Below are 16,640 nucleotides of genomic sequence, written 5' to 3'. Positions count from 1 at the left end.
GTGGGTGTAATTTCACTAGAAGGTCATTTGAATTCTAACCAAGAAAGGTTAACCCTTAACAGACGGCTGGGCTTGTTGCTGTTGGAATGAAATCATATTTTTAATAAGCAGTCCCCCAAAAGTCACTACACACATTTTGCATTACATGTGCCATCTGCTAGTTGCTCTGCTCTGGTATCGACCCTGCTCACCTTCCTGCAGATCCATGCTTCACACCAGATGTGACATCTGCACCAGACATTCCCAGAAATCCAGTACACATGAACAGGAAGTGACTGCTGGTGATGTCTCTCTGGTTCAATATTTAGCTTCCCAGTGCATCCTGGGATATCTTTTACCTGCAATACCTCCAAAACAAAGCAAAGCTAACTGAATAAATGCCCCTCAACTGCTGCAGGTGCTGTTATCAAGCATTATAATGGACTTCTGTGAAGGCTTTGGAAGTGCTTTGAAGCACCAATAAAGTAACATGGGGTATAATTTTTGAAGTGAAGCAAAGCAAATGCAACAGTGTAAACAGGCCTGTAAGGTAACCATTTTATTTAGTGAGAAGTGCTTTGATTGACATTCAATGCACTTTAAAAAAAAAGTGTGTCAAATGCCACTTTTTAAAGCAAGTGAAAACAAGCCCTACATTGAGAGCAGAAAAGCCTGGCTCATGCCAGTGTGAAGAGAAGGAACCTCTCTCTATGGCTAAAAGCAGGGGTCTCTCCGCAGAGGTCCCACACACCCCCTGTTGGGCTTGAAAGTACACAATAGTCACTTAAAAAGTTACAGCCTAATAACAGTCATTCAATTCCTTTCACAGATGGCACACCAAAAAAATCAAACACTGAATGCTGAAGTCCTGATTGTTGGATTCGAGAATCTCATTGACTACAGAATCCCTCTCTTCCTTCTCTTACTGATCATTTACACGGTGACTTGTATTGAGAACCTTCTTATTATATTTTTGGTATATATAAGTCCTTGTCTCAACTGTCCCATGTACATCCTGATCGGAAATTTGCTCCTCTGTGAATTTCTTTATACGACGGATCTGGTGCCCCTGATATTGCACCACATGCTCTCAGGGAGACCCACCATCTCCCATCTTGGATGTTCTGTCCAGTTAAGTGTATCTGGAGCCATAACAATCGTTGAGACCTTGCTGCTCACTCTGATGTCATATGACCGATATTTGGCCATTTGTAAACCTCTCAGGTACTCCGTTCTCATACACAATAGACTCTGCTTCTATTTAGTAGCCTTGATTTGGCTCGTTTCAGTTGCAATAATTTCGGGTCAATTTTACAATGTAATAAATCTTGAATTTTGTGGTGCTCTGACCATCGATCATTTTTACTGTGACTTCACCCCTTATGTTTCCCTTGCATGCTCAAACATAATGCCTGCTGTTGTACTTGGCTTGACAGTCAGCATTACATTAACTATTTTACCGTTCCTATTGATTGTTCTGTCCTACGTCTTTATTATATTCACAATCCTCAGGATACAGACGTCGGAGGGAAGGAAGAAAGCCTTCTCTACCTGCAGCTCACACCTCCTTGTAGTGACTATATATTACACTGCGCTTTTCTGCTTATACGGGGTGCCGAGGAGTGATCAATATCTCAATGTCTACAAAGGATTGTCCTTCACATACTTTTCAGTGACGCCGATGATCAACCCCATCATTTACACTTTAAGGAATCAGGAGATTCATAAAGCTCTGAAGGCAGCAATAAGTAAAATGAAAACTTTTTATTGTTAGCATATAACATATACATTTGTATTATATTGTACAAAAAGTTACACATTGTTTTCATTTTCTTCTAAAGTAACTTTCCAAATTAAACTTGTATTGTACAAACTATTGTTCATTGATTTATATTGTACCAACTATTACTCATTGACTTATTTTCTTCTGAAAAAAATAAATATATATATATATAAACATAGTGACGGCATCAAAAGTGGTCCATTGAGTCTACCCTTTTTGTGTGTGTGTGTTTTCGTTTTGTTTTGGGATTTTTTGTGTTTTTTGTTTTTGTGTGTGTGTGTGTGTGTGTGTTTAACTTTTTTGTCTGAGTATAGATCTATGTTTGTCCCAAGCATGTTTGAAGCTATTTACTGTTGACTGGCTCACTACCTCTACTAGAAGTTTATTCCAAGTATCAACTACTCTTTCAGTAAAATAATACTTTCCGAGATTAGTTTTGAACTTTCCTCCAGTTAGTTGGAGATCATGTCCCCGTGTTCTTGATTTTGGTTTCGTGTTGAGAATCCTGCCCTCCTGAACCTTATTGACCCCCTTGATGTATTTAATGGTTTCAGTCAAGTCTCCCCTTTCCTTTCTTTCCTCCAGACTGTACATGCAAAGTTTCTGAAGTCTCTCTTGATATGTTTTATCCCCCAGAACTTTCACCATTTTTGTTACCATCTATGGACTGGTTCTATCCTATCAATATCTCTTTGTAAGTGAGGTCTCCAGAACTAGACGCAGTATTCTAGATGAGGTCTAACTAAAGATCGATTTTGGTAAATCAGGACCTCTTTCCTCCCTCTGGTGACCCCTCCAGTGATATAAAGATCTATATAGAGGAATCAGAACCTCCTTCCTACTGCTGGTGACCCCTCTAGTGATATAAAGATCTATATATAGGAATCAGGACCTCCTTCCTCCTCCCTCCGGTGACCCCTCTAGTGATATAAAGATCTATATAGAGGAATCGGGACCTCCTTCCTCCTCCCTCCGGTGACCCCTCTAGTGATATAAAGATCTATATAGAGGAATCAGGACCTCCTTCCTCCTGCTGGTGACCCTCTAGTGATAAATATATCTATATAGAGGAATCAGGACCTCCTTCCTACTACTAAGTGACCCCTCTAGTGATACAAAGATCTATATAGAGGAATCAGGACCTCCTTCCTCCTCCCTCCGGTGACCCCTCTAGTGATATAAAGATCTATGTAGAGGAATCGGTACCTCCTTCCTCCTCCCTCCGGTGACCCCTCTAGTGATATAAAGATCTATGTAGAGGAATCGGGACCTCCTTCCTCCTCCCTCCGGTGACCCCTCTAGTGATATAAAGATCTATATAGAGGAATCAGGACCTCCTTCCTCCTGCTGGTGACCCTCTAGTGATAAATATATCTATATAGAGGAATCAGGACCTCCTTCCTACTACTAAGTGACCCCTCTAGTGATACAAAGATCTATATAGAGGAATCAGGACCTCCTTCCTCCTGCTGGTGACCCCTCTAGTGATAAATATATCTATATACGTAGAGGAATCAGGACCTCCTTCCTCTTACTAAGTGACCCCTCTAGTGATATAAAGATCTATATAGAGGATTTGGGACCTCCTTCCTCCTACTAAGTGACCCCTCTAGTGATATAAAGATCTATATAGAGGAATCAGTACCTCCTTCCTCCTGCCAGTGACCCCTCTAGTGATATAAAGATCTATATAGAGGAATCAGGACCTCCTTCCTCCTGCTGGTCACCCCTCTAGTGATATAAAGATCTATATAGAGGAATCAGGACCTCCTTCCTCCTGCCGGTGACCCCTCTAGTGATATAAGGATCTATATAGAGGAAACAGGACCTCCTTCCTCCTGCTGGTGACCCCTCTAGTGATATAAAGGTCTATATAGAGGAATCAGGACCTCCTTCCTCCTGCTGGTGACCCCTCTAGTGATATAAAGATCTATATAGAGGAGTCAGGACCTCCTTCCTCTTGCTGGTGACCCCTCCAATGATATAAATTTCTATATAGAGGAATCAGGACCTCCTTCCTCCTGCTGGTGACCTCTCTAGTGATAAATATATCTATATAAAGGAATCAGGACCTCCTTCCTCTTACTAAGTGACCCCTCTAGTGATATAAAGATCTATATAGAGGATTTGGGACCTCCTTCCTCCTACTAAGTGACCCCTCTAGTGATATAAAGATCTATATAGAGGAATCAGTACCTCCTTCCTCCTGCCAGTGACCCCTCTAGTGATACAAAGATCTATATAGAGGAATCAGGACCTCCTTCCTCCTGCTGGTGACCTCTCTAGTGATAAATATATCTATATAGAGGAATCAAGACCTCCTTCCTCTTACTAAGTGACCCCTCTAGTGATATAAAGATCTATATAGAGGATTTGGGACCTCCTTCCTCCTACTAAGTGACCCCTCTAGTGATATAAAGATCTATATAGAGGAATCAGTATCTCCTTCCTCCTGCCAGTGACCCCTCTAGTGATATAAATTTCTATATAGAGGCATCAGGACCTCCTTCCTCCTGCTGGTCACCCCTCTAGTGATATAAAGATCTATATAGAGGAATCAGGACCTCCTTCCTCCTGCTGGTGACGCCTCTAGTGATATAAGAATCTATATAGAGGAAACAGGACCTCCTTCCTCCTGCTGGTGACCCCTCTAGTGATATAAAGGTCTATATAGAGGAATCAGGACCTCCTTCCTCCTGCTGGTGACCCCTCCAATGATATAAATTTCTATATAGAGGAATCAGTACCTCCTTCCTCCTGCCGGTGACCCCTCTAGTGATATACATTTCTATATAGAGGAATCAGGACCTCCTTCCTCCTGCTGGTGACCTCTCTAGTGATAAATATATCTATATAGAGGAATCATAACCTCCTACCTCCTGCTGGTGACCCCTCTAGTGATATAAAGATCTATATATAGGAATCAGGACCTCCTTCCTCCATCTGGTGACCCCTCTAGTGATAAATATATCTATATACGTAGAGGAATCAGGACCTCCTTCCTCTTACTAAGTGACCCCTCTAGTGATATAAAGATCTATATAGAGGAATCGGGACCTCCTTCCTCCTGCTGGTGACCCCTCTAGTGATATAAAGATCTATATAGAGGAATCAGGACCTCCTTCCTCCTGCCGATGACCCCTCTAGTGATATAAAGATCTATATAGAGGAATCAGGATCTCCATCCTCCTGCCGGTGACCCCTCTAGTGATATAAAGATCTATATAGAGGAATCAGGACCTCCTTCCTTTTGCTGGTGACCCTCTAGTGATAAATATATCTATATAGAGGAATCAAAACCTCCTTCCTCCTACTAAGTGACCCCATCTAGTGATATAAAGATCTATATAGAGGAATCGGGACCTCCTTCCTCCTGCCGGTGACCACTCTAGTGATATAAAGATCTATATAGAGGAATCAGGACCTCCTTCCTCCTACTAAGTGACCCCCCAAGTGATATAAAGATCTATATAGAGGAATCAGGACCTCCTTCCTCCTACTAAGTGACCCCTCTAGTGATATAAAGATCTATAAAGAGGAATCGGAACCTCCTTCCTCCTGCAGGTGACCCCTCTAGTGATATAAAGATCTATATAGAGGAATCGGGACCTCCTTCCTCCTGCCGGTGACCCCTCTAGTGATAAATATATCTATATAGAGGAATCAGGACCTCCTTCCTCCTGCCGGTGACCACTCTAGTGATATAAAGATCTATATAGAGGAATCAGGACCTCCTTCCTCCTACTAAGTGACCCCCCAAGTGATATAAAGATCTATATAGAGGAATCAGGACCTCCTTCCTCCTACTAAGTGACCCCTCTAGTGATATAAAGATCTATAACGAGGAATCGGAACCTCCTTCCTCCTGCCGGTGACCCCTCTAGTGATAAATATATCTATATAGAGGAATCAGGACCTCCTTCCTCCTGCAGGTGACCCCTCTAGCGATATAAAGGTCTATATAGAGGAATCAGGACCTCCTTCCTCCTGCTGGTGATCCCTCTAGTGATATAAAGATCTATATAGAGGAATCAGGAGCTCCTTCCTCCTGTCGATGAGACCTCTAGTGATATAAAGATCCATATAGGGGAATCAGGATCTCCTTCCTCCTACCGTTGATCCCTCTAGTGATATAAAGATTTATATAGAGGTATCAGGACCTCCTTCCTCTTGCTGGTGACCCCTCTAGTGATATAAAGATCTATATAGAGGAATCAGGACCTCCTACTAAGTGACCCCTCTAGTGATATAAAGATCTATATAGAGAAATCAGGACCTCCTTCCTCCTGCCGGTGACCCCTCTAGTGATATAAAGATCTATATAGAGGAATCGGGACCTCCTTCCTCCTGCTGGTGACCCCTCTAGTGATATAAAGATCTATATAGAGGAATCGGGATCTCCTTTCTCCTGCCGGTGACCCCTCTAGTGATATAAAGATCTATATAGAGGAATCGGGATCTCCTTCCTCCTGCTGGTGACCACTCTAGTGATATAAAGATCTATATAGAGGAATCGGGATCTCCTTCCTCCTGCTGGTGACCCCTCTAGTGATATAAAGATTTATTTAGAGGAATCATGACCTTCTTCCTCCTGCTGGTGACTAGTGATAGACTGAACACCCCCCCTTCAGTTCGGGATCGAACATCCAAAGCTACAGAATGTTCAACCACAAACTTTGAACACAAGCAATATACTGAGTGGTATCTTAGCTCATCTGAGTACGTGGTAAGATACCGCTCAGTTACTAGAATACGGTTATATAATGTCATGCAATATTTTAGTAGTGAACTATTCATTCATGTTTCAATGTAAAAAGAACTGGCATTGCCCAACAATATATATATATATTTTTTTTTAATGGCGTGCCTTTCAGCTCTGGTATGGATTTTGAGGGGAACCCCTATGGTAATTTATTTTTAAAAATGTTGTGGGGGTCCCTCCCAAAATCAATACCAGACCCTTATCCGTGCATGCAGCCCAGCAGGTCAAGAAAAGGGGGGATGAGCTAGCGCCCCCCCTCTTCCTGAACCATACCAGGCCGCATGAACTCAACAGGGGAGGGTGAACCCTTCCCCAAAGCACTTTGTCCCCATGTTGATAGGGACAAGGGCCTCTTCCCCACAACCATTGCCTGTGGTTGTGGGGGTCTGTGGGTGGGGGGCTCATCGCAATCTGGAAGCCCCCTTTAACAAGGGGGCCCCCAAATCCCACCCATTGTACGTGGTACCGCTACCCATTCACAAAAAAAAGCATAGTGTAAAAAGAGACAGGTGAAAGTCTTTGAAAAGTCCTTTATAAAAAATAAAATAAAAAAATCCAACATCAATCACAATGCCCGCCGCCTCCGCTACCCGAAAAAAAAAAGCTCTGCTCATGATGCTGGCTCCTACTGTCTGACAGCTGTGCCCCTGATGACAGTTCTTAAATACTGTTATGACGTCACAAGGGAGCAGGGGTTCACCTCACCCCCTTGTGACATCATCACCGCTGTGGTTCGTCAAAGCATTGCTTCGGCAAATCACAATACACTGTCAGGGTGTAGTGCATTGTTAGGCATGACAAACAGCCCGCCAAACACCTGTACCATTTGTGTGTTCGCCAAACACACGAACGGCCCATGTTCAACTTGAACATGAAGCCCATCCCTACTGGTGACCCCTCTAGTAATGTATCCTAGTGTCACGATCCGCCTGGTGGCATCTCTATCGGTCCACAGCACGGATTTCCTCTAAGTCCCAATATGCTTATTCACCAGGGCCTCTGATGGTGGAAATGGACTTGGAGCAGACTGAGACCAGGTCACGACCCCTGAGTACATCCGACAATTGTAGAGAGCACTGTCAGAGGAGTGCGGGGTAAGGAGTCTGCTGTGAAGAGGCTGGCAGACCTGGTAACCAGGAACGATCCCTGCGGGATGGATGGATGGATCGTCTGGGTGGCTGGAAACGTAGTCAGGTGGGCCAGGTCAGCAACGCGCGGGCAGTGAGGTACCGGAGGAGAAGGCAGAGAGTGGTTGAGGTCACAAGCCAGGTTCAGTAACTAGTGGACAGCGCGGTACAAAGGGGTCAGGCAAGCCAAGGGTTAAGCAGGATACAATCAGCAGGGTCAGGTACAAAGCAGAGGTCGGCAGCGGAGTAACACAGGATCAGGTATCAGGAACAGAACACAAAAGACCAAACGGCAATTTGACATACCTCTATTCCCATTTAAATAGCCCGCCCTGCGTTGTCATTGGTGCCAGGTGCGTGTCCGCGATCGAGAGTGCACATGTGCTGCCATCGTGATCGCCCGGTCCTGCTGCCCGCTGATTAGAACGCGTCGGTGTCCTGCGCATGCGCCGCCCTGCACATTGCGGCAGGGACACCAACCCCTGACACCTAGAATTCTATTTGCTTCCCCCACTGCCTGGCCACACTGTTTGCTCATTTTGCAATCATCTGAGATAAGTACCCTAAGTCCTTTTCCTCTGTAGTGCTGGCCAACACTGTACCCCCAATGTTGTACTCTCTCAAGGGATTCTTTTTCCCTAGGTGCATTATTTTACATCATTAAACTGCAATTTCCACTTTTTTGACCAATCTTCCAGCAATGCCAAATCATGTTCCGTGTTACAGACACCTCCAGGGATATCAACCCTATTGCACACCTTTGTGTCATCAGCAAAGAGACATCCCCTTACCCAACAACCCTTTAGTTCTATCAGTTACATATAGATTAGATAGAACAGGTCCAGTACAGAGTCTTGTGTACACTACTAGTGACTGGTCTCTGTTCCGAGTGAATCCCATTTACAACTCTGGCATCTATCCTTTAGCCAGCTGCATATCCACTGAACCACCCAAGGGCTAAGTCCTAGCTTTTGTATTAGATCATTATGTAGAATTGTATCAAATGCCTTGTTTAAATCAAGATATAATGGGGTTTATTTACTAAAGCTGGAGAGTGCAAAATCAGACTCACTTCTGCATAGAAACCAATCAGCTTCCAGGTTTCATTGCCAAAGCTTCATTGAACAAGCTGAGGTTAGAAGCTGATTGGTTCTATGCAGAAGGGAGTCTGATTTTGGACTCTCCAGCTTTAGTAAATAAACCCCAATATGTCTACAGCACCAACCGGGTCCAAAACGTTGGTAGTATAGTAAAAGAATCCAATCAGATTAGTCTGACATGGTCTGCCCTCAAAAAAGCCATGCTACTTTGAACCCAGCAAGTTGTGTGTTTTTAAGTGATCAATGATCCTTCTTTACAGGTACAATATTAGCTGTCCGCCAGTCATGGGGAACATCTCCTGTTAGAAGAGACTGATTAAAAAGATCAGTTAATGGTCCAACAACTAGACCTCAAAGTTAGAACTCTGGGATGAATACCATCAGGGCCCATTGCTTTAACCAAGCCATTTCCTCTGCTACCTCTGTCTCTGGAAATCCTAAAAATGAACCATCATTAGTAGAACCAATATGATTTCCAAACTTATTATTATTAGTATAATTTATTTCTGAGAAGGATATATATATATATATATATATATATATATATATATATATATATATATATACTGTATACACACACGGCACAAACATGTATTGACATTAAGGACAACTTCTGAATCTCATATCTCCTTACATTCTTAAAAGGAAAGTACAAGACGGGCACCATGATTTTGTCAATAGTTTGCACTTTATTCTGAAGTCTGGGACTTTATTCAAAGTGACTCTGTAGTAAATGGCACTGACTCCCTGTAAGCGGGTTGCACTTTAGCTAGTTAGGTACTACCCTGTATGGGAGAGTTAGAGTTCATTTTTGTCATTGGTATTTTGCTTGATGGGTTTCCTTGGGTCCAGCCTACTGGTTCTGTGATATATATATATATATATATATATATATATATATATGACAGCGAGGAAGTTGAGCAGGACTTGATATGAGAGCCCAGAGTGGATGCAGTATAAGAAACCCGAAGCCAACTTCTGGGAGCCTGTCACGATGTAGGATGTCAGCAGGACCTGGGTTTCACCCTGAAGACATCAGCTACTGGAGAATGCCACCTTTGGACCTTTAGAGCATGGACTCTACTTTTGAAGGTATACCAGGGCAGCAGATAGCCTGAGTTAGGATTAGGGACATAGGAAGAGGACTGTTCTTGTCTACTGAACTTTGTAATGTTTGGCACCTTGATACTGTATAAATAAAGAATGTAAATAGGAAGAAGACAAAGTTTCAAGGGGTGCAATGCAAGTAAACAGCACCACCCTACACATAATGTATACACTGCTGTGAAAAAGTATTTGCCCCTTCCTGATTTTTTTTATTTTTTTTCATATTTGTCACACTTAAATGATTCAGATCGTCAAACGATTTTAATACTACACATAGATAACCCGAGTAAATACAAAATGCAGTTTTTAACTGATGATTTAATTTATTAAGGGTACAAAGCTGTCCAATCCTGCCTGGCCCTAAGTGAAAAAGTAATTGCTCCCTAAACCTAATAACTGGTTGTACCACCCTTGGCGGCAACAACCGCCATCAAGAGTTTGCGATAACTGGCAATGAGTCTTTCACATCACTGTGGAGAAATTTTGACCCACTCTTCTTTGCAGAATTTTTTTCATTCAGCCAAATTGGAGGGTTTCCAGCATGAATGGCCTGTTTAAGGTCATGCCACAGCATTTCAATCAGTTTTAAGTCTGGACTTTGACTAGGCCACTCCAAAAACCTTCATTTTTTTTTTTGTTAGCCTATTAGAGGTGGTCTTGCTGGTGTGTTTTGGATCATTGTCCTGCTGCATAACCCAATTGTGCTTGAGCTTGAGGTTATGAACTGATGGTCGGTCATTCTCCTTCAGGGTTTTCTGGTAGAGTGGAGAATTCATGTTTCCATCAATTATGGCAAGTCTGCCAAGTCTTAAAGCTGTAAAGCAGCCACAGACCACCACACCTTCCAAAAAGTCCAACTTTTGTCTCATCAGTCCACAGAATATTTGCCCAAAAGTCTTGTAGGTAATCATGGTGAGACAAGCCTTTGTGTTTTTTTTGGTCAGCAGTGGCTTTGGCCTTGGAACTCTCCCATGGAGGCCATGTTTTCCTAGTCTCCTTCTTAATGTTGGATCATGAACCTTGACCATAACTGAGGCAAGTGAGGCCTGAAGTTCTCTGGAAGTTGTTCTGTGTTCTTTTATGACCTCCTGGATGAGTCGTTGTTGTGCTCTTGGAGTAATTTACTTTGTTTCTCATCTGTTCTTGAATTTCTTTAGATATTGACATGATTTGTTGCTTTTTTAGATCTTTTAGTGTGCTTAACTTTGTCAGACAGCTTCTGTTTAGCTGATTTCTTGATTCAACAGGTCTGGCAGTAATCAGTACTGGGTGTGGCAAATAAAATCTAACTCAGCTTTCCAAAAAACATAGTTTATCATAGTTCATTCATGATTTATCAAGGGGGAGGGGGGTGGGGGAATTACTTTTTCACAGGCCAGGCAGGTTTGGACAGATTTTTTTCCCTCAATAAATGAAATCACTATTTAAAAACTGCATTTTGCATTTACTCAGATTATCTTTGTGTAATATTAAAATTTGTAAGATGATTTGAATAATTTAAGTGTGACAAATATGCAAACAAAACAAAAATCAGGAAGCGACAAATACTTTTTCAAGGCACTGTAGCTGTTGGTCACTGGGGTATGAAGAGTTAGTGCCAAAAAAGCCATCATGGTGCAGTACTACATGTGAAGCCATGGGCAATGGAAATCTAAGATCGCTTAATGCAACCTGTCCGTAGCGTGTACTTGTTATAGGCAGCGAGGGAGATGTTGTCCGAACTCCTGTTGCCGTGGTCTTTCTCCCATAGCAACAGGAATGAACTCTTATCGCAGAGGTCCCCATTTTGTACAGAGGTGTGCAAGCTCAAGAGTCAAGTGTACATGTGGAGCCCACACTGGGCGAATGGCGGGGCCCCCCTCTACTATTGGAAAAGGTAGTGGAAACCACTGGACAGGTGGTTGTGGACAAGGCTCAACATATCCCTCCTAATTGCAGGTTACAATGGAAGGATGTGCACGGGGACCAGAAAGTTAACTAGAGGACAGTTATGGTGCAAGTATACATTGTGTGTGTTCAAGAGTAAAGGCCCATCTTAAGGTTGAGTATTCTCCCACTGTAGCCTCAGACTTGTCCCAGGACATTGATGAAAAAGTCACAAGAATAAAGTGATCCTGTCACAGGTGACTAGCAAATCCCAGAAGAACCCATGCACCAGGGCAGCCCTCTTATATGACCCAGACTAGGTGCCCATCTAGTTAATAGGGGAACATGGAATGTCTGCATTCTAATAATTGGCACTGGATATTTTCTGTCATGGATGTCTTTTAATAATTGGCATTGGGCATTCTCTTTCACTATTGGAATTTAGTTAATGGCACTAAGCATTTTCATTTCCATGGCTGTCCTCTAGTAACTGGTGTTGGGCATTATCTGTAATTTCTGCCTGCTGATCATTGACTATAATCATTCTTTGTCATGGCTGTATTTAAATAATTAGTAATGGGCATTCTCTGCCATGGCTGTCCTTTATTAATTGGCACTGGACATTCTCCCACATTTCTGCCCTTTTGAAATTGGCTCAAGACAATCTTTGTCATGGCTGCCTTCTAATAATTGATATGGGATATTATCTGTCATGACTGTACTCTGTTAAATGACATTAGGCATTTTCTGCCTCATTGTCCTCTTGTCAGGGATCCGGGTATGACCAGAGGTCTAATAACTAGTACTGGGCATTCTCTGTCATAATTGTCCTCTGGTAAATAACACTAGGCATTATTTTTCATGTTTGCCCTCTAGTAAATGGCACTAGGCATTCTCTGTTGTGGCCGCCCTATACAGTGCTTTGAAAAAGTATTCCTACCCCTTGAAATTTTCCACATTTTGTCATGTTACAACCAAAAATGTAAATGTGTTTCATTGGGTTTTTATGTGATATGATAAAGGGACAGGATGTAAAGGGATTTGGTGTGATAGACCAACACAAAGTGGCACATAATTGTGAACTGGAAGGAAAATCATAAATGGTTTTCCACATTTTTTACAAATGAATATCTGAAAAGTGTGGCATGCGTTTGTATTCAGCCGTTTTTACTCTGATACCCCTAACTAAAATCTAGTGGAACCAATTGCCTTCAGAAGTCACCTAATTAGTAGAGTCCACCTGTGTGTAATTTAATCTCAGTAAAAAAACAGCTGTTCTGTGAATCCCTAAGAGGTTTACTAGAGAACATTAGTGAACAAACAGCATCATGAAGGCCAAGGAACACACCACACAGGTCAGGGATAAAGTTGTGGAGAAGTTTAAAGCAGGGTTAGGTTATTAAAAAATATCCCAAGCTTTGAACATCTTATGGAGCATTGTTCAATCCATCATCCGAAAATGGAGAGAGTATGGCACAACTGCAAACCTACCAAGACATGGCCACCCACCTAAACTGAAAGGCTGGGAAAGAAGAGCATTAATCAGAGAAGTAGCAAAAGAGGCCCACGGTAACTCTGGAGGAGCTGCAGAGATACACAGCTAAAGTGGGAGAATCTGTCCACAGGACAACTATTAGTCGTGCACTCCACAAATCTGGCCTTTATGGAAGAGTGACAAGAAGAAAGCCAATTTTTGAACGAAAGCCGTAAGCAGTCCCGTTTGCAGTTTGCAAGAAGCCATGTGGAGGACACAGCAAACATGTGGAAGAAAGTCCTCTGGTCAGATATGACCAAAATTGAACTTTTTGGCCTAAAAGCAAAATGTTATATGTGGACGAAAACTAACACTGCACATCACCCAGAAGACACCATCCCCACTGTTTAACATGGTGGTGGCAACATCATGTTGTGGGGATGCTTTTCTTCAGCAGGGACAGGGAAGCTGGTCAGCATTGATGGGAAGATGGATGGAGCCAAATACCGGGCAATCTTAGAAGAAAAGTCTGCCAAAAAGACTTGAGACTGGGGCAGAGGTTCACCTTTCAGCAGGACAACGACTCAAAACATCCAGCCAGAGCTACAATGTTACAGCATATTCATGTGTTAGAATGGCCCAGTCAAGGTCCAGACCTAAATCCAATTGAGAATCTGTGGCGAGACTTGAAAATTGCTGTTCACAGACACTCTCCATCCAATCTGACAGAGCTTGAGCTAAGACAAATGGGCAAACATGTCCCTCTCTAGATGTGCAAAGCTAGTAGAGACGTTCCCAAAAAGACTTGCAGCTGGAATTGCAGAGAAAGGTGGTTCTACAAAGTATTGACTCCGGATGGCTGAATACAAATGTCACCACACTTTTCACAGATTTATTTGTAAAAAATATTGAAAACCATTTCTCATTTCCCTTCCACTTCACAATTATGTGCCACTTTGTGTTGGTCTATCACACCAAATCCCATTACCATCCTTTGCCAAGCAGGTCAACCCTGTCACTTTCAAGCTCTGTCTCCCTTCACATCTAAGGATCCTTAATGTTTACCATGTTTCTCTCTTAAGACTGTACATAATTGACAGGTTTTCCCATCCTCTTTCTCATCCTTCTCCAACATTCAGTACCACGGATTAGTATGAAATGAAGCAAATCTTGGATTCCAAATTCTCCAGGGAGAGGCTTTGTATCAAATTGACTGGTAGGGTTATGGTCCTGAGGAGAGGTATTGCTTTTTTTCTTTTTTTCTAGTGGTGTTTCTGCCCTTCGTTTGGTGAAAAATGTTCATCTGAAGTTCCCTCTCAAGTCTAGCCCTAAACAAGTGGGGAAACCTTGTAAGGGGGGGGGGGGGTACTGTTAGCCTGAAGTTTCCTGCCTGTGTATTAATACCTCCTTACTGCAGTGCTTTTCCTACCCTGGTCATACTCCTAGTTTGCTTGCCTATATAAGACATGCTTAGTGTAGCTGACATTGCCTGGCCAACTTCACTCTTCTCTGAGCTCTCGGTCAGTTGCTATTTGTGTATCCTGTGCCTGACTACCCCTGTACCAATCCCAGCTTTATTCACCATCTATGTCTCATAGATTTCCCATTGTCTCCTGCTGCTTGTACTCTGCACACGTAAGTGGTCTCTGCATCTTCAGTTGGGTGTACCTGTGGGCCGCAACCTGGTTCCAGCTTGCTGCAAGTCCGTACCCACCATCAAGGTCTCTGGTGAAGATGCAGGCTGGGGCTTGGACTTCACACCCTGGAGAACCCAGAGTTGGTGATCTGCAAGGGTTTACTGTCACAGACACTTGACAAGCCATGGATTATTGGCTGAAACCAGCTCATAAAATCCTGCTGTGTCCAATCACAGTGGGATTTGGTGGGGGGCGCACACCCTGGACTCAAAATAAGTGCTGACGTACAGGTACATGATGGAACCTGTATGAGCTGCCCGCCCACAGTAAATGTGTGCAAAAAAAAAAGGAAAAACAGCTCTGGCAGTGAAAGGATTAAAGTAGATGCAAATCCAACCACTAAAAACTCAAATTATTATGTTAAATCTTATATAATCTGGAAAGCCTGTTTTAATTTTGATCAGTAGTTTTCACATAAATAACATCTGGTAATACTGATATAAAGATCCTTGTTTGGGCACTTTGTCTTATGGGATGACAACGCTTTACTCCACGTCTCCCACAATCTCCTGCTTGTAAATCACCCAGTCACATTATCTCCCCCCAAAAAAAGGTTCTGTGCTGATGCACATTAACTAGGCATATTCCACTGTATCAAAATCCTTCACCCCCATATTCCACTGTATCAAAATCCTTCACCCCCATATTCCACTGTATCATAATTCTCCTCTGGAGAGTCAAATCACCTGCAAAGGCAATTTAAAAGTAAAGCTGCTGCTAAAAAAAGAGAAAAAAAACTTCCTGGCTTCCAACAGGCATGGTTGATGTCACTGTGCCTCAGCACTGGCTGCTGGGAAAGCTGGGTGCTCAAACCTCTGTAAGAATATACATTTGCAGTGGCCTGAAGTTCATCTCATGGGATTTTAAGTGTCCAGTTACTTGAGTAGGCAGCGGTGATGCATGTTGATGTGTGCCTCTCAAAAGACATGAAATCCGATGCCAATGCACGTAGGCAACTGCTTTATAATTTTTATAATTTTCTTGTACAATAATTTTTATTCCATTAAGAGGAATAACAATAAAAGCATCAGGTCTGCCCACAGGGGTGGAGGGGGTGGAGGTTGAATTGACAGTATAGGTGAGTTCAAAACCAAGTATGACTCCAGAGCAGGGGCGGACTGACAACTCATGGGGCCCCCGGGCAATAGGGGATCATGGGGCCCCTGTGTCCTTGCCCAAACTCAAAAAAGCCTATGAAAAAAGGTACCAGGGACATCTCATGGGGCCCCCTACTGACCCCGGGCCCTCGGGCAATGCCCGAGTTTTCAAATGGTCAGTCTGCGTAAGGGATTTCCGTCAAGAAGAATCGCAATCGGAAATGCGCATAGGAATTCCCTCAGAAGAATTGCCGGTTGTGCGCATGCGCACAGGAATGCACGATCACACACACGCACGTGCACACGCACGGCGAAGATTGTTGCCAGACGACCTATTTAAGGAGTGCCTGTGCTCATGTTCAGTGCTGACTGGTCTTCAGCTCCCCAGTGTCCTGCTTGTTCCTGTGTGATTCCTTTGTTGCTGACCTGGCTTGTTCCTCACCTGACTCCGATTGCTCTCCCGATTGATACTGGTTCCTGACTTCAGCTCTGCTCCTGACCTTGGCTTTTTCTTCTGATTCTGTACCATGCTGCCCGACTGTTGATGACCCTGGCTATTCCATGACACTGCTCCTGTCTCTTGTTCTCACTACCTGCCTTTCTCTGGTGCACGCCTGGCAATCTACAAAACCTGCTCCGCCTACTACT

General features: G+C 43.2%; 1 protein-coding gene across 1 annotated transcript; it reads left to right on the top strand.

Annotated features, from left to right (window-relative positions):
• Positions 1-781: 781 nt before the first annotated feature.
• LOC149460372 (olfactory receptor 5V1-like) lies at positions 782-1,814 on the top strand. Its single transcript, XM_089679777.1, has one exon. It carries the CDS (start codon positions 809-811, stop codon positions 1,751-1,753), a length of 945 nt encoding a protein of 314 aa, XP_089535903.1. The 5' UTR covers positions 782-808; the 3' UTR covers positions 1,754-1,814.
• The last annotated feature ends 14,826 nt before the right edge of the window (positions 1,815-16,640 follow it).

The sequence above is a fragment of the Staurois parvus genome, unplaced genomic scaffold (genome assembly GCF_062004578.1).
Source record: "Staurois parvus isolate SC_StPar_1 unplaced genomic scaffold, SC_StPar_1.0 ptg000231l, whole genome shotgun sequence".
Lineage (NCBI taxonomy): Eukaryota > Metazoa > Chordata > Amphibia > Anura > Ranidae > Staurois > Staurois parvus.
Note: the sequence above shows the minus strand (reverse complement) of the source record. Positions and strands in the feature narration are given on the sequence as shown.

Coding starts and splice junctions, on each gene's coding strand:
- LOC149460372 (XM_089679777.1), top strand. CDS start 809: ATGGCACACCAAAAAAATCAAACACTGAATGCTGAAGTCCTGATTGTT.